Raw genomic sequence first — 27,487 nt, 5'->3', positions numbered from 1 at the left:
CATATTTCGCTTTTATTACAGATTTATTTTGTTTATTAGATTCCACATATAAGTAAAATTATATGGTACTGTCTTTCTCTCACTGGCTTATTTTACTTAGCATAATGTTCTCCAGGTCCATCCATGCTGTCACAAAGGGTAAAATTTTCTTCTTTTTTACAGTTGAGTAGTACTTCATTGTGTAAATGTACCATAGTTGTTTTATCCACTCATCTGCTCATGGGCACTTGGGCTGCCTCAAATGTTGGCTGTTGTAAATAATGCTGCAGTGAATATAGGGGTGCATATATTCTTTTGAATTAGTGTTTCTGGTTTCTTTGGATATATTCCCAAAAGTGGATTTGCTAGGTTTAAGCCACTAAGTTTTGGGGCAATTGGTTATGTTAAGCAATTGATAACTGACACAATACGTTATATATATACTGTGTGTGTGTGTGTGTGTGTGTGTAGAAGGACCACACACACCTATATCAATTTTTATATCTGCCTATTTCTACAATGATTGATGTTTGTCAAAGGGTTGTAACAGTAAAATTATTTTTCTTGTAAATCGCAGGTCCTGCAGCTCTTTGATGCTTTTATGTATTAGAATAATGTTCTGTACCCGTTTCAAAGTGTTCTTGTGGGCACTGGGCACTTTATGGCTAATGATTCTCAGCGTGGGCGGTGGCCATAGCTGACACTGACGGAGAAAGTTTATATTGCTGGTGATTCGCTAACTAAAACGACCATCGAATAGATATAAAGAGAGAAAACCTGGGGTGCGTTTCTCAGATTCTTCAGTTATAAATTCTTTCTTTGTGTCCCCCAGCTCTATTGAACACATCCCTAGGTCTCCCTCTGGAAGCCAAGAGGCATTTTCCCTTACAAATTTTAAGTACTTTTAACAACCAGAGAGATTCTCGGATATGAGATGTGAATTATGCTCCAAGGTTATGTGGGATAATTATCATTACCTGCCATCTGTTTGGGATAAAACCCACATTTATTAGACTGTCAAGAAGAGCCATTCCAATTACAAAACAAATTTCCAGAACCCCAACAGATCTGGTTTATTATGTCCTTCCTTTCTTCCTTTTCCTGCATGTTTTTGTCTGTAGTGCTTCTGAGAGGAGGCAGAAATATCTTGGTGACAGAGAAATACATTAAGAAAGAATATCTTAATTGAAAATGCACAAAACAACGCAATATCTAGTGGTTACGATGGTTTCTATTAGAATAGGGACCGTTTCTGATGATGACACTGTTTTCCCAAGGAAGGGAAAGTAGGTGAGCAGGCTGGCATTGGCTCAGAACCTACTCTGGCAAGGTGGGCACTCGATACACATTTCCCTGATTTAAACTTCACAACGGACATGCAAGATTCGGTAAATATTTTCACTTTGTAGCCAGGGAAGTGAGAAGGAGCCCCAGCCTGTCTAAGGGGCACAGCTCTGGTGAACCGCTGGGGGCCCGTCCTGTGGTGATGTCAGAGCCCTTGAATGCGGGGAAATTGGAGGGGCATATCCACTTGACTCGCAGGTAGACCTGAGCAAAACCTAGACTCATTTCCTGCCACCACACTGGGTACCTGTTGACTCCGGCCTACGTTTCCAGCCTCAGGGAAGACGTGGGGGCGGGGGCGGGGTTGGGGGTGTGGATAGATGTGTGTTGTGTATGCTAATCCTCAGAACAGACCGCAGAGCCCGAACATACCAGAAGATGCGAGTGGGGATGGGCTCAGAAAGAAGAGGTTTTAAAATTTATATCAATTAAAAAAATTTGTTCTTGAATAAGTGGAGTTTGTATAAATACTCAAAATTATGAGGGGCCACAGAATTTAGGTTACCTCGGCCTACTGTGCTCGTTGGAGGGAAGATGACCTATTTGGTAATGATAGCATTTAAAATACACTAGTATATTTTTATTGATTTCAGAGACAAAGGGAGAGGGAGAGATAGAAACTTCAATGAGGATCACTGATCGACTGCCTCCTGCACGCCCCTACTGGGGATTGAGCCCACAACCCAGGCATGTGCCCTGACCAGGAATTGAACTGTGGCCTCTGATGCTCAACCACTGAGCCACACTGGCCGGGCAGTAATGGTAGCATTTTATTCTTCCTGGGCAGTGTGTTTCCATAGCCGGAGTGGGAATAACCTGGCGGTGCCTCTTGTTTGGCTGCTGGGTTATATACCGCTTGCACAGAGAGAGCTTTATCAGCCTTCCGATCTCTTAAATGAATTACCTGCCTTCGCCTTAACAATGCCTGTCTGGTGGGTCAGCTCCAAGGTTTCAGAGACTCTAGCCCTTTCCAGCCAGATCTGAGGACTGTGTTTAAATAAGGACACTTTATCACTAGTGCCAAAAGAAATAAGGAAGTCAAGTGTTCCTCAATCTAGCTTTTTTTTTTAATCCTCACCCGAGGATATTTTTTTGCATTGATTTCTAGAGGGAGGGAGGGAGGGAGGAAGGGAGTGGGAGGGAGGGAGGGAGGGAGAGAGAGAGAGAGGGAGAGAGAGAGAATGAATGTGAGACAGATGCATTGATTGGTTGCCTCCCGCATGCGCCCAACGATCAAACCTGCAACTGAGGTACGTGCCCTTGACAGGGAATCAGACTCCAGAGTCTTCAATCTGCAGTCTGACACTAACCACTGAGCCAAACCAGCAGGGGCCTCAGTCTAGCTTTTGATAGTTTCACAGAACTTGGGCTTTTTCATCAGTCTCCAGAAACTCGCTTGGGAGTTACCATGCTTTGGGTTTGCAGGTAGCATGCTCTTGGTTTTCCTTGGCATTTCCAGAGCAGAGGAGGATCCACAGATCAGTGGCTTCGGGTCCTGTCTAGAGGATGCTTTTACATAACTTGGTGTTCCTCAAGCATCAGAACAACTGTGGGGAGGGGGGTTGGACTTAAAATTTTCATTTGGTTCTAGCGAAGAGAAGTCTTGCTATCCAAGGAAGACCAAGTGTAATGCTCTGTACCTTTCATTCATTCATTCATTCATTCATTCATTCATTCATTATTTGTGAAACCCCGGGGAAGCGAACGGAGGATCTGGTCTTAGGGACTAGATGCTTTCACAGGGGCTCCGATGCAGGAGTTGTTAAATGACAGCACATGCAGTACCTGTTCAGTGTGCTAGGGCACACTAGTTGATTGATTAATTCTTGGACTGGTAATGCACACCTTTAGTCATTTTTCTCATTCTTGCACATTTCTCCTCCAGAGATTCCAAATGTTTCCTTTCACGAGGGGATCGTAAGGGGCCTGTTCTTCGTACAGAGAATGGCATCTGTACTCTCAAGAGTTGTGTTTGTTTACTCCCTTTTAAACGGAGAAGAGCTATGGGCTCGTGTGCATCCTCGGAGTCCTCCACAAAGCTCTGTTTGGATTAACTGCTGGCCCCATCAGATACACGAGCATCTGGCAGCTAGGGTGGAATTCTCAGCTGTCTCTCTTTGTTATGTCCACACAAGGAAATGTGAGTTTTATCTGTCTACTCAGGCAAAGTTACATTCCTTTTTAGGTCCACGAGACCCACCAGTCTGATCGGGGGCTCATTTCCTCCCATTCCTGTCATCTTGCACTAGTTGCTGGCCAGGGATGATCTTAACCTTCCTCTCACGAAGACGAACTTCTTACCGGTCACCTCCCACACCCCTCAGTTCTACTCTAAGTAAAGTTCATCAGGTTCTGCTGACATTCTAGTTCGTCCTTTCTGGTGCGGTTAAGGGGTCCCGGCAGTATAATATTAAGAAGCGGTTGCTGTGGTGTTTCTCTTAGCCGATAGCTTTCCTCCACAAACCCCATTTCCATATCTCTTTGAAATGGGTTATTTTATCCTTGGCACGGGATAGTCGCAGGATTATATGCTGTCCATATTTTACTAAGTGTCAGAATTAAAAGTGGATCTTCTCCTTCACCGTGAGCCAGAAATGGGCTGCATTTCTAGTAAGTTCCCCAGGGGCAGGCGTGATGCTGCTGTCTGGGACCACACTGGGAGAACCTATGTGAAGTTCAGGCTTAGGAGTCACGTGGATGTGGGCTTAAATTCCTGCACTAGTACCAGCCAGCTGTGGGAGCCTGGATTCTTCATCTGTAAAATTCAGCAGAGTAATACCTGTAATACAAGGTTTTTGTGAGGATTAAATATATTAAAATGACAATAATATCTAGCATTTATTAAGTACCAGGTACTTTGAGAAGGGCTTCTCATATATCATTCATTCTTCAACACTTAAATATTGTCCCCACATATAAAGGTCCTGGCACCTGGCCGATGTGGCTCAGTGGTTGAGCACTTACCTATGAACCAGGAGGTCATGGTTCAATTCCAGGTCAGGACACATGCCCAGGTTGCGGGCTTCATCCCCAGTAAGAGGGGGTGAGCATACAGGAGGCAGCCAATCAGTGATTCTCTCTCATAATTGAGGTTTCTGTCTCTCTCCTCCCCCTTCCTCTCTGAAATCAATATATTTAAAAAAACCCAATAAAGATAAAGGTCCCAGCACGCCAGGGAACGTGCCGTGCACCTTAGACAGGCTTTCATAAAGCTAGTGTACTTCTCTTTAGAAAGCTACACTGTGAAAGGAAACTTACAAAAGCCGTAATGTTTAATGGGAAATGGTTTTATCCGTAATGGTGACTAGGAGAAATGTTACTATTATCTGAAATGATAGAATAGTTCTTCTTACTACCCTTAAGGTTTTTAAGTACTTTGGATTGTTTAATGCCAAAATAGCTATTTGTTATCAATTAGAAAAGATAAGTCAGCTTTCAAAAAGCTTTGTAATTTACCTTTAAAACTAGTATTTTTTTACTCTTTCTGCACTCCCGATGACCGCTTTTCAGAGTTTTATAATATAAAGCCAGTTTTGCCATCTAGTGAAAATTCGTTACCCATAATTAAATAAATCCCCCAAATAGTAAACTTTGTTACTTTATTTGGCTTTGTTTGAGAAATAACATGTGTTACTTGAGGTTTTAAGGAAAGCGAAGACATAGGAATTCTGAAATGGGGGATATTTTTATCTACCTGGGAATGGATGGGAACATTTACTTTGTGCCGATGATTGTTTGCTAGATACTTGTTAAAATACCAGTGCTTACTTTTATGGTTGTTGAGGGATTCAGTGGTATTTTAATCTGTGTAGAGTTAGCAGTTGATGAGAGAGCCATTATTATTGTTGCATGCACTTCAGATCTGTGAGTATAATAAGAGTTTACAATCGAGCCGTACCCCAAAAACATGAGGGATAGTTTCCAAAACAATGCCAGAGCTGGGAGCAGTGCAGCTGGCATTCCCCAGATTCCAAAGCCTGTGGTCTTGCATTTGCAGCTTCCCTTCTTGATCTTGTGTGGTTGACCGTGTCCTACCTGCCAGCTTTGAATACCTTTCTGTGGCCTCACCGCTTGCCGTACCCGGAGTTGGGAATGAGAGGTGAGCAGGTGTGATTCAGCTTGACCTGCTGGGTTCCCCTCCTTAGGCATTGCCCATACCCTTGCCCTAACTGGACAGGCTCAAGGAATCGGAGGAGACCTTGATGCACAGGCGGTGGGTGAGGCACGGGGTGAGACCAGGAATGGAGGCCTTTCCCTGAGGAAGGGACCAGCCGTCTACCCAGGAAGGGGAGGCATTGTCTTGTTTCATGCCTTACTGTCTTGCTGTAACCATCAGTCAGGGGAGAGGAGGATGTGACAGGTAAAGGGGGCAGCATGGCCGCGCAGTGAGACCAGTAGTAAGAGTGAGGCTTACCCCTAACTGGGTAACTCAGTGGTTAGTGCATCAGCCCGCAGACTGATGGATCTCGGGTTTGATTCCAGTCAAGGGCACATACCTCGGTTGTAGGCTTGATCCCTGGCCCTGATCAGGGCACATGCAGGAGGCAACCGTTCGACGTGTCTCTCGCATTGATGTTTCTCTCTTCCCCTCCCTTCCACTCTCTCTAAAAAAAGTTCAATGGGAAAAACACCCTCCCGGGAGGATTCACAACAAAAAAGAGTGAGGCTTGAACTCTTGGTGTGTTCTTGAACCGACAGTGCCGTGGTATGTCGTCGTGAGCAGTGAGTGAGTGTTGAAGGAGGCTCTGTGCGGGCGAGGAGGCTGCAGGGGGTTGCCAGGGCTGGGTTGGGGAGGGACTTGTTTGCCACGAATTGAAGGGACGTGCTCGAGAGTCAAGATGTTGTCCTGTTGGCCATTCAAGAGTTTCAGGGGAGTAACCTGGTCACCTCGTATTTTGGAGACTCTTCTCTTGCTTCCTAGTGTGTGTGGGGCTGACCCAGAAGCCTGGAGACCGATTTCACGGGTGGTTTTTAGAGGAAAGCCAAGGGAACCGACCGAGGAAGCTTGGTGAGGAAGTGTGTGAGATGGGTGAGGACAGAAGTCAAGCTGGTAGATTTTAGGATTGTCCCCATTTCAGGGGGGAGAGGGTAGAAAGCGTGATTTATTTAATCACCTCCAATTCTTTCATTAAATTTCTACCAAGAGTTAATAAAAATCCTGTACTCTGCATTTTAACCAAATACCTGGTCCCGATAGGAGAGGGAAGGCTGTCTCTTTAAGTGTTGACCTAATTATCCTAGCAGCTCCAGGGAGTTGTGAAACATTTGTGGCAGGGAGAGGCTGGGTTTTTTTTGACACCAGGCAACACCCTCCGACCAGCTTAGCTTTGCTTAAACAAGAGCAGATAGACAGAAGCAGGGTTGTACATCGAAATAAAGACTTCGGCAATCAGGACTTTTAAAAACTCTCTCTTTTTAAGGAACCTTCCCCTTAAAGAAAGCCTACATTAAATGATTTCCAAACTTTTTGTAATTTGATTCCTTTTCCAGCTGAAGTTTCAAGATTCTTCCCCATTAGGGAGAATGGTCTGTAAAACCACACCGAGAACTCAACAGATTGATTGAGCGCCATCTGCTGGTTTTATCTTAATGGGCCGAAGAGTTGCTGCTTGGAAATTTTTAAGAATTTGCACATACATCTTAGAGTTACAAAAGCTGGAAGTCAAGCTGAATTTTGACTATTGTTGGTAGTAATATTTTATTTTTATTTATTTATTTTTAATATATTTTATTGATTTTTTTTTTTTTTTTTACAGAGAGAAAGGGAGAGGGATAGAGAGTTAGAAACATCGATGAGAGAGAAACATCGATCAGCTGCCTCCCGCACACTCCCCACCGGGTATGTGCCCGCAACCAAGGTACATGCCCTTGACCGGAATCGAACCTGGGACCCTTGGGTCTGCAGGCCGACGCTCTATCCACTGAGCCAAACTGGTTAGGGCGGTAGTCATATTTTAAATAATCGCTTTGTGTTAGCGTTAGGAAAGGTGGTGCTTTACAAATGAGGTGATTACCAATGAAGAAGGCAAGTTCTAGGGATCTCACTGACCCATGTTTTTGTCTGGCAAAAGATTAGCCTGATTGAAGTAAAAGGTAACTTACCTGTCAAATATTTTCTAACATTGAAATCAACCGGTCTGTGTATCTGGAACGAATTCAGTTTATGCCAAAAGCTAATATTGTCCCTAAGTGGTTTCCTTGTCTCTTTTCTCTTTTTTCTTGTAGGACACTGCTGTGAGATAAACCTTTCTAGAACATTTGCTGCTTATAGCATGGCATTCTCTACCCCGCTTACCCCAATTTTCTCCCAACACATACTTCACAAAGCTGTATTTTTTCTTGTCCGTTTAGGTTAAAGTATGAACCATTCTTTATTTTAAAAAATTGGAAAGCATGGAGTATATTAATAAAATAGGCCTCAATCACTGTTTAGGAATAGCGGCTATTAACATTTTAGTGTCTCCTTTTTCTTTTTTCCAAGTGTGCGTTTTGAGCATTTGCCACGTATTCTAGATAAAAGGGATAGTTCAGTGAAGAAAACATGCTTACATTCTGATAAATAATAGTTATTTATTGAGATGTAACTGACATATAACATTGTTTTAGGTATACAGCATAATGATTTTGGTACATGTATGTAATTTGAAATGGTCGCCACAATAAATGTAGTGAATGCATCCATTACGACATACAGTTGCAACATTTAAAAAAATACATTTTTATTGATTCCAGAGAGGAAGGGAGATTGAGAGAGAGAGAGGAATATCAATGATGAGAGAGAATCACTGATCGGCTGCTTCCTGTATGCCACACACTGGGGATCAAGACCACAATTTGGGCATGTGCCCTTGACCGGAATCGAACCTGGGACCTGTCAGTCCGAAGGCCTATCCACTAAGCCCAACCGGCTAGGGCTGTGGCATTGTTTTATTATAACTTTTAAGATCTTTCTCCTTGGAACTTTCAAATATACGATACCGTGTTCTTAACTAGTTAAAACTATAGTCACCATGCTGTACATCTCGTCTACTGTAAGAATAGCATTCTGTTTCTTGAGTTGAGATTACTGGAGAAGTAGAGGCGTAGATGCTTTCTCTTCTGGGGTTGGGTCCAGCTAATATGTTAATCAAGAACGTCTTGAAGTTGCCCTTGTTAATAAGTTTATGTGTTGTAGTTAGAAACATGACAGACTTGTAAACTGGACAGCCAGATTGATTTATCTATCTATTCCATGGGGCTGGCCTGCCTTAGGCAGCAAAATCATTTGCCAAGGGTATCCCTCAAGGAGGGTGTGATTAAAGCAACCCCCTCAGCAAAAATTCTTACTTAGATCTGGTTTTCATTTCTATTTTTTAATCACCACTCCACTTGCTTAATCTTTCAAGGCCATCTGAAGTAATAGTAGGTGCCTGGTACTTACGCAATAAAATGGGAGTCACGTGGTGGAAACTCAGAGTAAGAATTTTTGTTATTTATTGTCAGTGATTTTATCAGAATGCAGAGAACACTCCTCCAGGGGAAGCAGGGACTTTAAATCCAGGCCCCCCCTTGGAATCCATTTCAAGTGGCTTTAAAGTGATTGAGCCATCTGTGTCCCATTCTACTTCATATTTGGGGTAGTTTGTCTTAATGTAAAAAATAAAAAAAAGAAACGATTAAATAAAGCTATGAAAGCAATTTGAAACTTATTTACTTTTGTCTTGGGAATGAAAAAAGGTTGCGAGCTCCGTTAAAAGGATTTCAGCTACCTATTAACTGATTCTCCTGTCCCCAGTTAAAAGAAGGCAGAACGTGGAGAGAAAATCCTTGATCTAGAAAAGGAAGCTATATTCTTAGGATTCTGGTGAGATACCTAAGTGAGAAAAACTTCTTTTCTGCAAAAGTCCACATTGTAAATAATTTAGGTTTGAGGGCCAGGAAGTCTATGTAGCAACCACTCAACACTGCTGTGGCCCGCCCATTCTAGTGCAAACGTAGCCACAGACAGCATGTAAGCAAATGGGTGTGGCTGTGCTTCAATAAAACTTTATCTTTTTTTTAAATATATTTTTATTGATTTCAGAAAGGAAGGGAGAGAGACATCAATGATGAGAGAGAATCATGGATCGGCTGCCTCCTGCACTCCCGCTACTGGGGATTGAGCCTGCAACCTGGGCATGTGCCCTGATTGGGAATCGAATCATGACCGCCTGGGTCACAGGTCCACATTCAACCACGGAGCCACGCCGGCTGGGCTAAAATGTTGAAGCTTTTTCTCTTTAGGTTTTTTTCAAATACTAAAAAATGTAAACCCCTTTCTCAGCTGTGAGCCATACGAAGTCAAGCAAAGGGCTGGCTTGGGCCCAGGATCACCCCGTAGTCAGAGGAGGAAGCTTTGGGGCTTTCATTATACCTTTTCCAGGTTATAATGGCATCTCGGTGCCTGGAGCAATTGGCCCATTTCATGTGCTGCAGACATTTTAATGGCTGTGGTTTGTTATGGCAAAGGACACCAAACGTTCTACCCGCGTAAGCTTTTCAGGTGTCTCCAAGTCTAAAGTACCTGTGGTACTGGGGCCTGCGCTGTTCCTCGTGTCAGGGTGCTTTGCAGCTTTCCAGTAAGTGACAGCGTATGTGTCCTTCGTTCTGGCTTCGTACGGCTGTGTTCCACAGATACGAGCGCCTGCCCTGCACAGGGCTTTGGAGAGTGTATTCAACCGTGTTTGCACAGTCAGCCTGTTGCAGCATTTCTGTGAACAGCCTTGACCCAGGTTTGACTTCAGGAGTTTCGTTTTCAGAGTTTGGTAAAACACTACCGGCTGCCCCGTTCTGCTGCTGGGCGTAGTTAGTTGTGGCCACAGGGTGGCAGGGTTCTCCTGTGGGCACGGCTTCCTTGGTGCGAAAATGGAAAGGCTCAAAGCATACTGTTTTATGTAAAACATACTGTGAGGAATGAGAATTCTCGCCCCTACTTACAATGGCATGGCTTTCTCTAACTTGGTTTTTCCGCTGTGCATTATTAAGATTTACACACTACTGAACCGCAGTGCTTTCAAATCTCTTGTTTATGGTTACAGCACGAATTATATAATGTTGATGGTTGGGAGGGCTGTATTTCATAGAATATGTTTAATTTAGCCACTGACCTCCATTTAAAAAATTAACATATAAAACTAATAAAAGAAGATCTCTGAATAGTTGCAGAGTCATGGGCAAAGTTACTGGCCCAAGATTTTTGTCTGACTCCAAGAGTTTAGTGGTGGGGTGTATAAAGCAGAGTAGGGATTCCAGATGGTCAGGAAACACAAATTCTAAGAAAAACAGCCCCCCCCATCCGTATAGATTAAGAATATTATCATAAAGCTGAATGTGTTCCAAGAGTTTTTATATAAATGGTGGGGCAAAAGTAGATTAGCAGTTCGTATAATTAATAAATAATAATACAAGAATGAACTGTGTTTTGTGTACGCACACCTGTAAACCTGCTTTGGCCCCATCCTGTTTTAGCTGTTAGGAGAGAGGTGTTATCTTCATTGATGTGCCCACGCTTATGCTCTTTGGTCTCGACCGCTACCAGGCCAGCTCTGTCAGACGCCCCGCCGTTGCTGGGGAATGGGTGGGCACGGCAATGCTTTCTAGGGGCTGGGATTGATAGAATTACTTCTGCAGCTGGAACATCATATGCCAGGTTAAGGGTAATTCATCATATGCCTCCTCCATCCTCTCTGCCTTATTTTTAGATTTGTCTTGATTTCTCCCTCTCCCACCCCTCCCCCCAAATTCATCAAGTCAGTGTGCCACCTGTTACCTTGTTAGTTTACTTATCTGTCTGGTGACCTGCAATAAAATGTAAGCCTAAAGAGGACAGTCTTATTTTTAGGTCACTGCGTGTTCTCAGTCCCTAGAATACTGACCGGTATGCCGGTACTCAACAGCGTTTGTATTTGCGTAAACCTCCTAGAATGGGGCACAGTTGAGATGATACATGCGATTTTGCCTTCAACGTGGTGTTTTGTAAAGAGAGACTCCCAAGAGCAGGGGTCCTCAAACTTTTTAAACAGGGGCCAGTTCACTGTCCCTCAGACCGTTGGAGGGCCGGACTATAGTTTAAAAAAAAAAACTATGAACAAATTCCTATGCGCACTGCGGGCCCGGGGCGAGTCGGCTGCTAAGCAGGACAGGCAGCGGCACCCGGCAGGCTGGATAAATGTCCTCGGCGGGCCGCATGTGGCCCGCGGGCCGCCGTTTGAGGATGCCTGCGGCCAAGAGGAAGCTTACTAATGCCTCCTTGCTCACCTTTCCCTTTCCTAGGGCGACTGTGTTGTGACTGTGCTGCTGGCTGAAGAGGACAAAGTTGAGGATGATGTAGTGTTTTACCTGGTGTTTTCGGGGTCTACCCTCCATCACTGCACAAGTACCCGGAAGGTCAGTTCTGATACGCTGGAGACCATCACTCCCGGTGAGTATTTGAGTGGAACCTTCACCAGTCTTTACGAGTTCTCGAACACTTTTATTCTCTGTTCACTAGTATGGCATGATGGGAAACGTGGATCAGGGTGATAGAGCTATGGTCACATCTTCATTTTTAAGTACATTTTAAAATTAACTATTTCTATCAGACCTTGCTTGTTCCACAAAAATTGGAGCCTAACTAAAAATAAATGAAATAAAATGGTGTCATAAATGAAAAGATAAAAATCAGGCTCAGCAAAAATATTAATTTATTGGAATGCTGAGATTTGGGGAAATGAAAGCACACGCGAAGGTGAACGCGCTCATGTGGTCACTCACTGGTGTGACTGCATATGTGGTTCTGTCACAGAGGCCAAGACATCCGTGACACATTCCTCAGTATCCATGGGGAAAGGCTTAAAAAAAGCTCCATGCAAGCCGGACTTGCCCCAAATTAACTAATTCTAGTCATGGTAGGACGAGTACTTTTTTTGCTGTTACATTTATAATTTTAACAGAGCTAAAAGAAAAATGTTCTTATTAAATTGTTTTTTCCAAAGTCATTGCTGTATCCACAGAAATGGCTGATAAGATAAGGACTGTCTCTTGACCTATCCCAACATCTGAAGATGCATTGATTTGTGTTTGGAGATGAGCTGCTTTCCTTAATTGACCTTGCTTCAAAGTTCGTAATTGGCCAATTTTTATCCGAAAACAAAAGCAAACACATTTGGGGGGAATCCCTACGAAGTGTTGACAATTGAACTATTTTTCTTTAGAGAATAAAATAGATTTAATTTTAATGGAAACATTTCTTTTTACTAGTGTTTTTAAATAACCCTGGTTCCACTTTATTAAAATAAACGCTGTAAAAAATTATTCAATATCTGGTCTTGCCAGTATTGAATCAGATTGCCAATTTTTTGTTGCAGTGCCATTTTATCTAAATTAACTTCATATCTGATACTTACCAAATCCTGGTCTTTATACCACATTCAAGAACTGGGATAATGACAGTTGAAATCTGTATTTATCCTTCTACTTGGCAAAAAGATTTTTAAAAGTATAGGATTTAAAGATACTGGGCAATTTTGTGAATATCCCCCCCCACCCCCATTTTCGGGAGAGGAAATTTAACAAGGACTTCAGGATAGATACTGATTTCTTTCTAAAGCGTATTAAGTGTCCTCCCCTGTAATTTGAAGCTGCACTCCTCTTGTTTCCTGTGATGTGTGTCATGTCCGAAAGGCTGACCTGGGGGTGGAGGGCTGCTCGCTAGCAGGTTCCTGTACAGGGGTGGGCAAACTTTTTGACTCGAGGGCCACAATAGGTTCTTAAACTGGACCGGAGGGCCGGAACAAAAGCATGGATGGAGTGTTTGTGTGAACTAATATAAATTCAAAGTAAAGGAGCGGAGGGGAGAGCAAGAGAACCGGATAGAACAGCCGGATCCGGCCCGCGGGCCGTAGTTTGCCCAAGGCTGCTGTAGTATCACCACTGGCCAGCATTTTAGCATGTGGGGTGAATGAGGAGCAGCTCCTCAGAGGGGAGGATCTGATTAAGCAAGGCACGGAGGTGATTTTTATAAAATTATCCTTCCTGAATTATACACACTTTAGGAGTCAAAGTTTGGGGGCGGGTGCAATAAGCTATGAGAGAAAGGACAGGTGTAACGGTGTAGCCCTGGGCCCTCGCTGAGATCCTCAGTCACGAGGACCAGGAGGGCCTGGCCTCTTGGCTGGAGGCGGATATGCCCCACAGGGCCTTCACCCTCATTGGTATGTGATTTTTAAAATTTTTTGATTTTGATTTCTGAGAGAAAGGGGGAGGGAGGGAGAGAAACATCAATGATGAGAGAGAATCATGGATTGGCTGCCTCCTGCATGACCCACACTGGGGATCGAGCCCGCAACCCGGGCATGTTCCCTGACCGGGAATTAACTGTGACCTCCTGGTTCATAGGTCAACACTCAACCCCTGAGCCGCGCCGGCGGAGCTGGCATGTGCTTGTGTCAGTTTTGGTCACCGTGTGCGCTAAGAAGGCTTGTTTCAGGGACCCCTGCCACGCGATGGTGCAGGGTTTTCACTGTGTCCCAGTACATTCTGGTTCTTAGAAGTCACTCTTCTAGGAAGTTGTGCACTGGTGCAGGCACACACGCGTGCGCACACTCATGGGCACACACATGCACTCTTCCTTTTGAAAAATGCAAAGGAGTCTCTTTCTTGAATTGAGTTCTTGGCTCGGGCAGGAGTCTGTGCCCTCTTTCCAGAGCTGCCTCTGATCATTTCTGTGCGTCAGTGAGCCGCATTGATAGCCCCCGACTTCCTGTCTGCTGAGGGCAGGGTCACATTAGTCAGGATAGAAACTTCATGGAAAGCCTGTACTTGCATCCCAGGTACTGGACAGATGTGCAGTCTGCCTGCAGCTGCCGTGGTGCGGGTGGCTCTGCGTGCTCTCTGCTCACGTGTGGGACTGGCTCTGCAGTCCTGGTCAGTGTGCTGACCACGGGAAGAAAAGGAGCTCTGTGCCTTGTTCTTGCTTGTCATGTCATGCATGTTGCAGACCGACTGCTGGCTCTGGTGTCTCTGTCTATGTGGTTTGCTGTCCATGTTTTGTAATATTTTAATTACTGACGAGATGTTTGGTTGACCTTTCAAAGGCAGCTACTTCTTCTTTTTTTTTTTTTTTAAATATATATCTTTATTGATTTCAGAGAGGAAGGGAGAGGGAACGAGAGGTAGAAACATCAATGATGAGAGAGAATCACGGATCAACTGCCTCCTGCGCGTCCCCCAATGGGGATCAAGCCCAAAACCCAGGCGTGTGCCCCTGGCCGGAATCGAACCCGGGACCCTTTAGTCCATAGGCCGATGCTCCGTCACTGAGTCAAACCAGCCAGGGCAAAGGCAGCTACTTCTTGATGTTCGTCTCTAACCTTTTATTTGGAGGGGAATAAGACATTTCTAAGTTGTCTCCTTAAAAACACCACCACCTCACCCTGGCTGGTGTGGCCCAATGGATAGAGCGCCGGCCTGCGCACCGAAGGGTCCCAGGTTCAATTCCGGTCAAGGGCACATGCCTGGGTTGCGGGCTCGGTCCAGTGTGCAGGAGGCAGCCAATCAATGATTCCCTCTCAGCACTGATTTTCTCTCTCTCCCTCGCCCACCCTTTCTGAAATCCATAAAAATATATTTAAAAAACACACCTCTTTGACTTAGATATTGAAATTATTTCTTCTGTTTTCTCACTGTTTTGCTTGTTTCCTGGTGAGAAGTTTATAATGACTTGTGTGTGTTTATAAAGAAGTTGTAGCCAAAACCGGTTTGGCTCAATGGATAGAGCGTCGGCCTACGGACTGAAAGGTCCCAGGTTCGATTCCGGTCAAGGGCATGTACCTTGGTTGTGGGCACATCCCCAGTAGGGGGTGTGCAAGAGGCAGCTGATCGATGTTTCTCATCGATGTTTCTAACTCTCTATCCCTCTTCCTTCCTCTCTGTAAAATATCAATAAAATATATATATAAAAAAAAGAAGTTGTAAAGGATTTTAAAAGTAATCATTTCTTCTTTTTTAAAGTATGTTTGTATTGATTTCAGAGAGAAAGGAAGAGGGAGAGATAGAAACATCAGTGGTAAGAGAGAATCATTGATTGGCTGCCTCCTGCACACCCCCTACTGAGTCATAGCAGCTGAACGAAAGTAATCTTTTCTTGACTTACCTATAGTTGAAAAAGACTGTGGTGCTCGGCCAGCGTGGCTCAGTGGCTGAGTGTTGACCTATGAACCATTATGGTTTGATTCCCGGTCAGGGCACATGCCCAGGTTGTGGGCTTGATCCCCAGTAGAGGGGGCATGCAGGAGGCAGCCGATCCATGATTCTGTCATCATTGATGACTTGCCTTGCCTCTTAGAAATCAATTAAAATATATTTATATTTATATATTTATAAAATATATTTAACAAATACTCATGTACATGCAAACACGTTTTACACACCAAATTTGGGCATCTATCATGAGGCTACCAAAAACTTGCAGTGGGCGCATACTTGTGCGTATCATCTCATCTGGTAGAGTCTGGGTTGAAGACTAAAAATTTCCTTTAACCCTGTTTAGCCACTTCAAAGGGAAGAAAAAGACATTGTTTTCCTATTTTCCACCGCTGACTAATAACGCAGCCTTTCTGTTAGAAGGTGTCAGCGTGGGTCTGCGCTTCACTGAACCAGCCAGCACTTTCAGGGCTTCTTTGCGGAGAGCCGGTGAAACAAAGTCCCAATTGTTTCATCTCCAGCAGAGAAGGCCCGGATGGGATGTGTGCCGCTTTTAGCTTAACAGGAAATGAAGTCATTCTTGGGCCATGCTTCAGCAGTTTGTTTATCTGTAGCAATATTTCGTTTCCACGGCGACGGGTGCTTCATGGAGTGATAAGAGACCTGTGGGAAAGCTCTTCCGACCTCATGAGCACACACCTCCTGACCTGCAGGCTGAACATGGTTTGGGTTGGATGCTTTGAAGAGGACCATCAGCAGCTAAATGTTGTTTCTCTCTCGCGTTTTTGTTTATTCTGCGTTCTTCCCCTTCGCTTAATTTTTTCAGTTCTGCCAAAGGCAACATCCAGCTCAGAAGCCTCCTGGGCCATTGCTACAGAGCTCTGCAGACTCTTAGGGCTGTTGCCTGGAGTGAGCCCAGCGAGCATTTAGTAACAGCTCACAGCTCTAGATACCTGCTTATGGCTGGTGATAGCAGCCTTTGTGCACAAGCGAACAGGCTTCATGGCTGAATGACTTTCAGGAAATCCCAGGCTGTCTGCCACGGAGGGTGAGAGTCAAAGCTAATATTTATTTTCTGACTCTACAGCTGCTGCTTTAGGACCCTTTCCGTTGATTTCATTCAATTAGGAACAGCCCTCTCCCACCCCATAATTTACTTTATATTTCTGTTGTAAATGCACTGGACCTGCCTGTGGGATAAAGTCAGAAGGCAACTTAAAAATGGGAATTTCAGTGTAGGTCGTGTGTCTTTAACAGTTCTCTCTCTCTTTCCCTCTCCGAATCCCCTGGGCGAACTTCCTTCAGAAGCAGCACAGCCAGTTTTCAGAACTTCCCTTTTGGAAAAGACCCGTGATTTTTATTTTCCTTTGTTCCTGGAGAATTGAGTGGAAGGGAAACACCCTGGAATTGGACCTTGCTGCTCTTCTCTCCATTGCAGCCTCTGTTTCACATAAAAAGAAGTTAAATGGTGATGAGCGTATTGCGTTGGGTACTTTGGAATTGGATATTATATGGAGTTGGATATGCAGCGTAGATGTAGGCACCTTGCGTTTCTGTGGGCACAAAGGCAATCAGGAAATGAAGGGCCCTGCAAATAGTCATGTCTCCAGAGCTGATGTATGGCAGCCAGAGGTCCTGTGTGTGCATATGCAGTGATTTTAGTTTTATTGTATTATAGACCCATGGAACCTTGTTTTCAAAGGGTTGATTTTTTCTCGAGATGCTTGATCTGGAAGGTTAGAAGGCTTAAAAAATAATCTTAAGCAGCTCTGGAGCCTGATAGGAAACATTAATGTGAGACAGGAGCCCTGCCGGCCTCTGTGGTTGGATTCCAGGCTGCAGGGTGAGGCGCTTCTTCATCGGTAGTAACTCTTCCAATTTACTCTGTTTAGTGAAGACGAGTCCAGGAAACCCTCCGTCCTCCAGGCCTCTCTCAATCCTCAGTTTTTCTTTTGAAAAAGAGGCAAGCCTGTAATCATATCAAACGAATTCCAGATTTATGGCACTGTCGCTTAAGATGATTCATAGTTTCTCCTCTAGATTGTGAGTTCATGTCTGAAGGGGAAATACGGGGCTAACAGTCAGATGGCTTCTCTTACATATCTCTTTCATGGCCTTTTCTGACATTCAGCCTCCTCTAATACAGTTTTATTTTCACTTCTTGCAGGTAGAGCTGCCAGTAGTTCTCCCAGCCACTTTCTAAACAAATCCTTCTGCTAAAGCAGCGGAAGAGGCGTGTGTGCCTGCGTTGCTGAGCACTTGGCTGGCACACATACCTCACACCCCTCACCTTCTTCTATTTCTCTTCCCTCGTTTGTCCCCACCCCTCCTAGCAAAGTAAACGGTCATTTTAGCAATTCCAGGTAGATTTCTGCGCAGATACGCTGCTTCTGTCCTCTCTAGTTAGGAGTCAGGTGGTATTGCTTCCCCATGGCCGTTGCTGTGTGTGTGTGTGTGTGTGTGTGTGTGTGAGAGAGAGAGAGAGAGAGAGAGAGAGGGAGTTAGTTGAAGTTGAAGTTGAAGTTGAAGAACTGGAATATGGTCTGAACTCTCTGTGTATATCCAGGTGATGTTGCAGTGCTGTCAATGGTATTCATTTTAGTGGCATTGCGACCCCCTTTCTGGTTCAAGGTTTCAGGTTTCTCACCTTTGCACAGTGTGGGGAAGGCGGGAAGGAGACTGGTAAGAAAGAATCAGGACTGTTTGTTTTTATTTTTTAACTATATTTTTATTGATTTCAGAAAGGAAGGGAAAGGGAGAGAGAGAGAGAAACATCAGTGATGAGAATCATCGATTTGCTGCCTCCTGCAGGCCCCCCACCGGGGATGGAGCTTGAAACCTGGCCATGTGCCCTGACCTGGAGTCGAACTGTGGCTCGGCCGTGGAGCCACGCCTGCCGGGCTTGTATGTTTCTTATAGAAGCCGTTCCATTGTGCTTTGCCATTATCTACAGCCTGATTCCTGTTTGTAAACCGGAAACTCCTGAAGGGCTGAGACTTACCTTATTCATCTTTACCTTCTAACCGCCGTTTCGGGGCCTTGGTGGCTGTCCCGCTGTTGTTAGACGTTAGAACAGTTGGAAGGGTACACTCACCTCCTGCCAGAAAGACACCAAGCCTTACCTTTACCTTCTAATCGCCGTTCCGGGGCCTTGGTGGCTGTCCCGCTGTTGTTAGACGTTAGAACAGTTGGAAGGATACACTCACCTCCTGCCAGAAAGACACCAAGCCTATCCCTGACTCATGGGCTTGTTTCTGCCGACATGGCCGTCATAGGTAATCGGTGGGCCGCCCTTCAAAGACAGATGAAGGTTTTCCCCCTCATTTTATTGCGTAAGTTCAAAGCACATATTGAGTTGAAACGCATACATGGGTGTACACATATGCACACACACAGAGGGTCCTTTAGTTTCTTAAAACCTTCATAGAAAGAATTCAACTCCGAAGGCAGTGGGAGTATCTGGTAGAGTTGTGTGTTTACAGGGAGACTGATCTTGGTGGTTCATGAACCTGTTATTTTGGCCTAATGGTCATACTGGCCTCTCAGTCCAAGTAATGGGCGCCTTTCAGGCAGGGACAAAGCTATCACTCTTCCGCCTTTGGCTGTAAGCAACGTGGTACAAAACTCTCGCATCATCCTATGTAGTAGGCCATGTCCTTTAGCGTCAGACTTGAATTTGAATAATGGGCTCTGCTTCTTAATGTGTGTCACCTTGAGGTCTCAGTTCTCTCATCCATAAAATGAGGACAACACTTAATACACACATAGCTCCCGACTTTGTTGTGTAGAGAAAATGCCTGGTGTGTGGTAGGTACTTGGTCAGTAAATACTTATTACCACTCTGAAATCACACAGCAGAGAGGGACTTCTTCTGTTACAGGGTAAAGGGCTTGAAGAGGTCCCTGGGGGACAGTATGTGGAAAATCACTTTTCTTCTTCTCATTGGAAACGTGGGGAAATGACTGTTTTCTCTTGCAAAGACAAGCGAAAGCTTAGTTTGTTCTGCCCCAGTCTGAAACCTCTGTTTGCCTGTGGCAGGGCGTGGAAAGCCAGGGTCACGGGCCACACAGGGGGTTTCACTGGGCCTCCCGCCCGTGGCAGAGCAGTCCCTGCGTGGGAGTGGACTCAGGGGAGCCATGGATGTGCAGGTGCCTGCAGCTAATCAGGCAAAGCAGCATCAATTACCTCTCCTTTATTTTGTTCTCATCAGAAAGATGTATTTTTTAAAAAATGTACTTTTACTAGAGGCCCGGTGCACGAAATTCAGGCATGGGTAGGGTCCCTAGGCCTGGCCAGCGATCAGGGCCGATCAGGGCCTGCTGGCTGCTGGCCAGGGCCTCCCTTCCCCTACTTGCCCGCAGCTGGCCGGGACCTTCCTTTGTTCCGTGCCACCCCCTGGTGGTCAGCGCACGGCATAGTGAGCAATTGAACTTCCAGTCTCTTGGTCGAACTCCCGAGGGGACACTTGGCATATTAGCCTTTTATATATATAAATTGATTTCATAGAGGAAGGGAGAGGGAGAGACAGAAACATCAATGATGAATCCTTGATCAGCTGCCTCTGGCACGCCCCCTACTGGGGATCGAGCCCGCACCCCAGGCACGTGCCCTTACCAGGAATTAAACCATGACCTCCTGTTTCATAGGTCGATGCTCAACCACTGAGCCATGCCAGCTGGGCGAGCTTTCATTTTTTAAGTTTGTCCAAATTGAACAGCCACAGTTCAGTATATATTGAGATACTGAGAGACTGTTCAGTGCCAGACACCATGCTGTATGTATGGTGACAGCTGAGATACAGTTGTCTGCTATTTGCTAAGGGACTACTTCGTACTTGCAAACAATAGAGCTGGAAATGGAGGTTTAAGAAGCTTGGAAGATTGCTGTCAGAGTTCAAGGGAAGGAGCGGCTTCGAGGAAGGGAACTGGCATATCATGCAAGAAGGGCAGGGAGGCCATGCGAGTCCTTTCAGCGGGAGGACGCTAACACTCTGCTGTCTTCCTTGTTCCGTGTATTTTCTCCAGGTCACGACTGCTGTGAGACAGTGAAGGTGCTGCTGTGCGCTTCCAAAGAGGGCCTCCCCGTGTTTGTGGTGGCGGAAGAAGACTTTGAGTTCATCCAGGATGAGGCGTACGATGCAGCCCAGTTCCTGGCCACCAGCGCAGGGAACCAGCAGGCGCTGAACTTCACCCGCTTTCTTGACCGGTCAGGACCCCCGTCTACAGACGTGAATTCCCTTGATGAGAAGGTGGCCCTCGCTTTCCGACACCTGAAGCTGCCGGCGGAGTGGAATGTGTTGGGGGCCAATCAGACTTTGCATGGTAAGAACTTAAATCACCCCCAAAGTCACGCTGAGTTCAGAATCCTTACAGGCTTTTTGGTTTGTTTGTTTTGTTTTAATTCTCAGCGGGGGATATTTTTTCCTTTGATTTCCAGAGAGAGTGAAAGGGAGGGAGGAGGGGGAGAGAGAGAGAGAAAGAGAAATATCAATGAGGGCGACACATTGATTGGTTGCCTCCTGCACTGCCCCCACCAGGGCTAGGGAACCTGCAACCGTCAGGAATCGAACCCGAGATCCTTCAGTCCATGGGCCGACACACAAAACAACAGCAAAGAAACCCCCACACTGACATTCCTTCGTCAGATAGGGGTTTTCCCACGTAGTTATTCTTGTGGCACATGCCATCTACTGGATGTCATGGTTTTATATACAGATTTACATGAAACGGTCTAAACCTGGGGTCCAATAAATAACAGCCTCCCCCCCCCCCCCCCCCCCCCGAGATCAAATCCAGTTGGAAGATTTAGCAGTTACACAGCGAGAGGTGGAAATGTTTTCCTGTCACTGATAAAGCGAGACTGGAAAACTGACATTAGACCTCCGGCCCGAAGGATTTGCTGTCCTTTCTACCTTCTCTCTCAAAGAGCTGGACAGTCACAGGACTGCCCTTCAGTGTCCACCCAGCTTTGGTGACTGTGTTACTTAGGGAGAGCAGACCAGAAGTCACCCCCTCTGCAGGTAGCAGACCCTGAGGAGGGATGCCCCCAGGAGGCTGAGCCAGGGCATGCTCACTTCCTGCTCCCACAGGCCCAGCAGCTACAGGTCTTCCTCCCATGACCCCGTGGAAGATTGGCGAGGGGTGTTTGCCAGCTTTGCCTCTCCCGTATTCACTGACTTTAACAGTTAGACCTGTGATCAGCAGCAGAAATGCCCCCCCCCCCCTCTCAGGGACTTCCTGGACATGCCAAGGCAGTCCTGCCCAGGTAGAACACAAAGGCAAGTGTAGACTCTAGAACAGGGGTGGGCAAACTTTTTGACTCGAGGGCCACAATGGGTTCTTAAACTGGACCGGAGGGCCGGAACAAAAGCATGGATGGAGTGTTTGTGTGAACTAATATAAATTCAAAGTAAAGGAGCGGAGGGGAGAGCAAGAGAACCGGATAGAACAGCCGGATCCGGCCCGCGGGCCGTAGTTTGCCCATGGCTGCTCTAGAATCAAATCAGGAAGAAATCACCGTTCCTGCCTTTCTCTTGCTAATACAGCGTCCAGGAACCCCCTGCAGTGCCAGGGCCTAGAGATCAGAGTGTTTGCCCTCGTGTAGGGCATGAGCGCCTTTCCAGACACCTAATGTTGGGGCCAAATACCCACAGCCCCACTGCGTCTGCGTGGCCTGGGAATGCTTATTCCGCTTGCCATTCATGCATCTCCGTCAAGATGGGTTGCAGTAGTTACTTGCGGAGCTTACGGTGTTTCTATGGTTTTGTTAGTTTGTTTCTTTAAAGAAGGCACGGGAGTTGGATAGTTTGTTCACGTTGCCATATTAACAAGGAATCCATTTCACCCTGAACAACATGGGTTTCGACTGCGCAGGCGCGCTCATACGCGTGTTTTCCGTCTACGGTTGGGAATCACCTGTGCGGAGGGCTGACTTGGTTACATGCTGGTTTTTGACGGCACAGGCGGTGCCCCCCTCCCTTGTTGTTCAAAGGTCAGCTGTGCTAGAAAGAGCGCAGGTCTCAAGCTTAGGCGTATCAGTTCCCCTCTGGGCCTGCCTTTCATAGGGAACTGGCCAGCTTTAGTATTTTTGTGGACTTTCCGAGTGATTCTTAGGCTTCTGTTATATAATTGCTCACGTAGTGCTAGCACAGGTTAAATCAAACGTGAACACTTAGGAAAATGCATTAAAATCCCAGTAAGGTACCATTACACACCTGTGAAGAAAGCTAAGGTTAAGAATGCCAGCCCTGATCGGTTTGGCTCAGTGGATAGAGCATCGGCTTGCGGACTGAAGGGTCCATGTGCGATTCAGGTCAAGGGGCATGTACCTCGGTTGCAGGCTCGATCCCCGGTCCTGGTCAGGGTACCTGCGGGAGGCGACCCATCGATGTGTCTCTCTCACATCGATGTTTCTCTCGCTCTGTCCTCACCTTCCCTTCCACTCTGAGAGTGCAGAGTGATATCACCACTCTGGAAGACACTTTGGCCGTTTCTTATGACCCAGCAATTCCACTTCTGCCTATTCATCCTAGAGAACTGAGATCTTACATTCGCTCAAAAAATCTTCGCACAAATATGCCTATGGCAAGTTATTTATAATCACCAAAAACTGGAAGTAACCCACTTCTCTCTCACTTGGCAAATATATAAACAAGCCGGTACATCCATACATTTGAATATTACTCAGCAATAAGAATTATTGACATGTGCAACAACTTGGATGCATTTGAAATGCATTGTGTTAAGTAAAAAAATCCGTGTCCAAAGGGTGTTTACTGTATGATTTCATTTATGAGGTATTCTGGAAAAGGCACAGTTACAGGCACAGAAACTAGATTGGTCGTTGCCAAGTCTGGGGGTGGGGAGGGTCTGACAACAGAGGGGTATCTGAGGGAGTTCTTTGGGTGTTGCAATGGTTCTGCATTGTGGCAGTGGTGGCTATAAGAACACATGGATGTGGTCCAAGTCACGAGACTGTACCAAAGTGAATTTTTACATACATTAAAAATGATTAAAAGAACAAACGAAAATGAACAAGTTAGGGGCATACTTTGCAAGGAAAGATCTTGGTATATATATATATCTGCCTTTGAGTCAACAGCTGGGAGCAGGAATCTGATTTCAAGAGCTAGATTTGAATTCTGCAGTTTTAACTGTTCGATCAGTTGTGGATTAGAATCGCCAAAGACTCAGTATTTTAAGGGCAGAATAGCTTCAGTCGAGAGGGGCTTGCTTGCTGTCCCAGGATGAATGTAGAGGAACATTCTGCTCACGTCGAGTTGTACCTCTATTACTTTTTATACGTTGTTAAAAGAAAGAAGGTACCAAGTGAGCTTGTGGCCTGGGATAATGAAACAGGTAAATAGGGCACTTACATAACAGGACTACTTGCTATTGAAAGCGAGGGTGTTTACTGGTATTCCAGCTTAATGCTTGTACAAAGGAGTGACTTAATGCTTGTACAAAGGAGTCATGTAAGATTTGTGCTTAATCCTCATACTAATTGTTTGGATACAGAGCTTTTAAAATTATTATTTTTTCCTTCAGGTCAGTGGCTCCTTTTAAAACAGCTCAGATTTCTCCTACGGAAAAAAATACATATAGGCCTGCAGAAATTTACATATAATTTCAGGGATTCCTAGCTGCCTTGAACCGCAGGAATGAACGTGAAATTAAGAACTTCTGGTTTAGCTTTCAGATTGTAAACGGGAAAGAACCTAGGCAGTGGAGTCAATTTGTTTATATCCTGGCTTCATTGCAAGTGTTCGTGCAGAATACTAATCTGTTTCTCAATTTCTTCACGTACGAAGTGGAGGAGAATGTATTTGGATAGTGTGCGCTGGTTAGCAGAGCTGCGCGTTTTGAACATACCAGGGCCAATATGCAGTAACCTTTTAGAGACAAACTTTGAGCTCTGATGAGGGGAGGGATCATGTCTTATAAAAGGAAAGAACAGCATAATGAGACTGTTTCTCTTTTGCTTTAACATCTTTCTAAAGTTAATCCTCACTTTAAACATGAGCAAGAGGGGGTTTGTCCATCTGAATTCTTCTAAGTGTTCTTTAATCTCTAGTTGCCTAAAGCAGCCTCCGCACTGTTCTTTTAGCCGTAGCTCTGCCTTAAATGCCAGTAAGGATTCATGGGGAGGGGGGAGAGGAGGGGCAGGGGGGGAGATGGGGGTAAGGGTACCTTCCTGTGAGTTACCAAGTATCAGTTGTTTCAGTTTTTTGTGTTTTTTTTTTTTAATTGCATGCATGTATGTATGTAGTTAGTTAATCTCACCCAAGGATATTTTCTCTTGATTCTTAGAGAGAGTGAAAGGGAGGGAAAGAGACAAAGAAAAAGAGAAACATCAATGTGAGAGACAGACAATGATTTGTTGCCTCCCGCATGAGCCCCGACCTGGGCCAGGGATCGAGCCTGCCACCCAGGTACATGCCCTTGACTGGAATCGAACCCAGGACCCTTCAGTCTCAGGCCGATGCTCTATCCACTGAGCCAAAGCCGCTAGGGCTTTTCTTTTTTTCAAGTATATTTTTATTGATTTCAGAAGGGAAGAGAGAGGGAGAGAAATAAAAACAAATGAGAGAGAATCATGGATTGGTTGCCTCCTGCACGCCCCCTACTGGGGATGGTGCCCACAACGTGGGCATCTACCCTGACCGAGAACTGAACCAGTGACCTGTTGGTTCCTGGGTCAATGCTCAACTGCTGAGCCACACCGACTGGACTAGTTGTTCTAGCTTTTTAATACCTCAGTGGTTAGTGAAAATGATGGATTAAGATGCTGTTTTTTCCTGAAAGAACCGGGTACAGTAGCAGTCAGCATACCTCTCAGGTAAGAGGGTGGGTCTGTCGAACACTCGAAGGAAGGAGGAGAAACAGGCTGGGGACATCTCGTGCTTATTTAGTCATGGTATTGTATGACTCGGTGAAAAGGAAATGGACTCGTCACGGGAGGGGGGGTCCTCCCACAAGGAGAAATTCGGGTGGAGAGGAGGAGGGGACGGGCTTAAGAAAGACTTTGCTGAAAACAGCCTGTGCGTTCCCAGTTCTGTGTGTCTGATGGTGGTTCATAGAACCTCAACCATAATCACTTGCTGCCTGTTTCAAACTTGTTCCCTAGGTTTTCATGGAAATTTTTCCTTAGCTGCACTCACTACTATTGGTGTATTTTTCAGCTGTCATAGCTACTACAAAGGAAAATAATGAAATACGAAAAGACTGTTGAGGGATTTTTCTCCTCACAGAGCATTACTACTATCTTGACTCCAAGACAAGCAGTTTCTAGCCGTGGCAGGACCTCAGCTGCTCCAGGCTTTGTTGCCTGTCAAACCTTGATTCTGTCGCAAGATTACAAGTGTCATTTTTCCAAGAGCCCACGTCTCACACCGGCCTTTTGTTCTCCTTCCCCACGGGGTGTCGATTTCCTGCGTCATACGAGCTTCAGGTGTATTTGAGAGGCAGCTCAGAGTAGTAGAAAGAATGTGGATATTGGCGTCGCATAGAGATTCGGAAGTTACTGTAGCAGGGCCTCGGGTGGATCGATGGGGTAAGAAAAGTACTCATAGGCTTTAATTACTATTGTTCACAGAACCTCCAGCACTTTGCTGGGTTAGAAACTCTGGCAATTAGAAGAAGATGCAGCCAGCTGGCATTTCATAGCTGAATGCCCACCGGGCACATCAGCTTGCTCTGCACATCTGGGCACGTGTGTACGGGAGGTGCTTCCAGCATATGAGTAGATAGCCAGGGGGACTTAGGCATTTCCTACATCTTCTCTGTGGGTAAGAGCTGGGGCTACATAGGGATTTTTCCAATGGATGGCTAACCAGGAAAACCAACAGCCAACATATGGCCTACAAAAGAACATTACAGCATGAAGGGAACGGGAAGATATAATGAGTGTTCAGATTGAAGGCTCTCTGAGTATAATTTTCTTTAAGCAACCAAAGAAAAATTTAGAGGAGATTTTCCATTTGTCCTTTAAAAGATCGAAGAAGGCAGACTTATAATGAAATTAGAGAAGGAAGCAGCAAGGAGAAAAATAGGTTTAATGAGTACGTCAGTCAGGTTTCAGCCAGAGAATCAGAACCATTAGGGGGAACAAGATTTATTACAGGGAGCCCAGCCGTATGGCTCAGAGGTTGAGCTTCGACCTATGAACCAGGAGGTCACGGTTTGATTCCTGGTCAGGGCACACGGCCTGGTTGTGGGCTGGATCCCCAGTAGCGGGTGTGCAGGAGGCAGCTGATCCATGATTCTCTCTCATCATTGATGTTTCTATCTCTCCCTCTCTGAGATAAAAATATATTTTAAAAAATTTTATTATCGGGAATAGCTTGCCTGATTGTGTGGGCTGACTAAGCAAGCCCCACATTTGTAGGGCAAGAATAAAAGGTCATGGGCAGGTAAGCTCAGACTCACCAGCGTGAGCCAGAGTGTGGTCCTCAGACAGTAGGAAGGGGAGACGGAGCGGGATGGAGCTCTGGAGCATAGACACCGCCAGCCGCCTCCCACAGGCGGGTTCTCTCTCCAGGGGAAACTCAGCCCTGCCTTTGAAGCCTTCCAACTGCCTCAGGCCCACCCAGATTACCCAGGATCTCTTCCTTATTAAATGAGCTGATTAGGGGCTTTAATTACATCTGCAAAAAAGCCATCGCAATGAGGGCAAAGATGGACAGGCAGTTGGCTGACATGATGCGAGGACATCCAGAATCCCATGGCATAATCCAATTCAGACTGGGACAGAGGACCCGTTGACATCGTAGGAAATGCAGTTAGTGATCTGAAAACACAGCTGAGTAACTCTCAGAATGGAGGAAAAATACAAAGGAACATCAGAGGAAAAATATATAGATATAGAGAGGAAAGAGAGATTAATCCTAAATTGTAGGTTTAAACTAGCATTTAAACGGATACAAAAGGAAGAAAATCAATAACTCTTCCCGTTGGATCCCTATGTT

General features: G+C 45.4%; 1 protein-coding gene across 5 annotated transcripts in view; it reads left to right on the top strand.

The window, feature by feature from the left end:
* AKAP13 (A-kinase anchoring protein 13) overlaps nt 1-27,487 on the top strand; it is a gene marked incomplete at its 5' end in the record, with an annotated part of 189,920 nt that overhangs the window by 53,463 nt on the left and 108,970 nt on the right. For all 5 annotated transcript variants that reach the window (XM_080651813.1, XM_080651812.1, XM_080651810.1 and 2 more), the window contains 2 exons: nt 11,614-11,761; nt 20,547-20,843. In XM_080651813.1, the coding sequence (XP_080507939.1) occupies nt 11,614-11,761; nt 20,547-20,843 (445 nt within the window). The remainder of the gene's footprint in view (nt 1-11,613; nt 11,762-20,546; nt 20,844-27,487) is intronic.

This window comes from Plecotus auritus, assembly GCF_963455305.1.
Source record: "Plecotus auritus genome assembly, chromosome: 15".
Lineage (NCBI taxonomy): Eukaryota > Metazoa > Chordata > Mammalia > Chiroptera > Vespertilionidae > Plecotus > Plecotus auritus.
The sequence above is the reverse complement of the archived record's forward strand: the minus strand, read 5'-3'. Positions and strand labels throughout refer to the sequence as shown.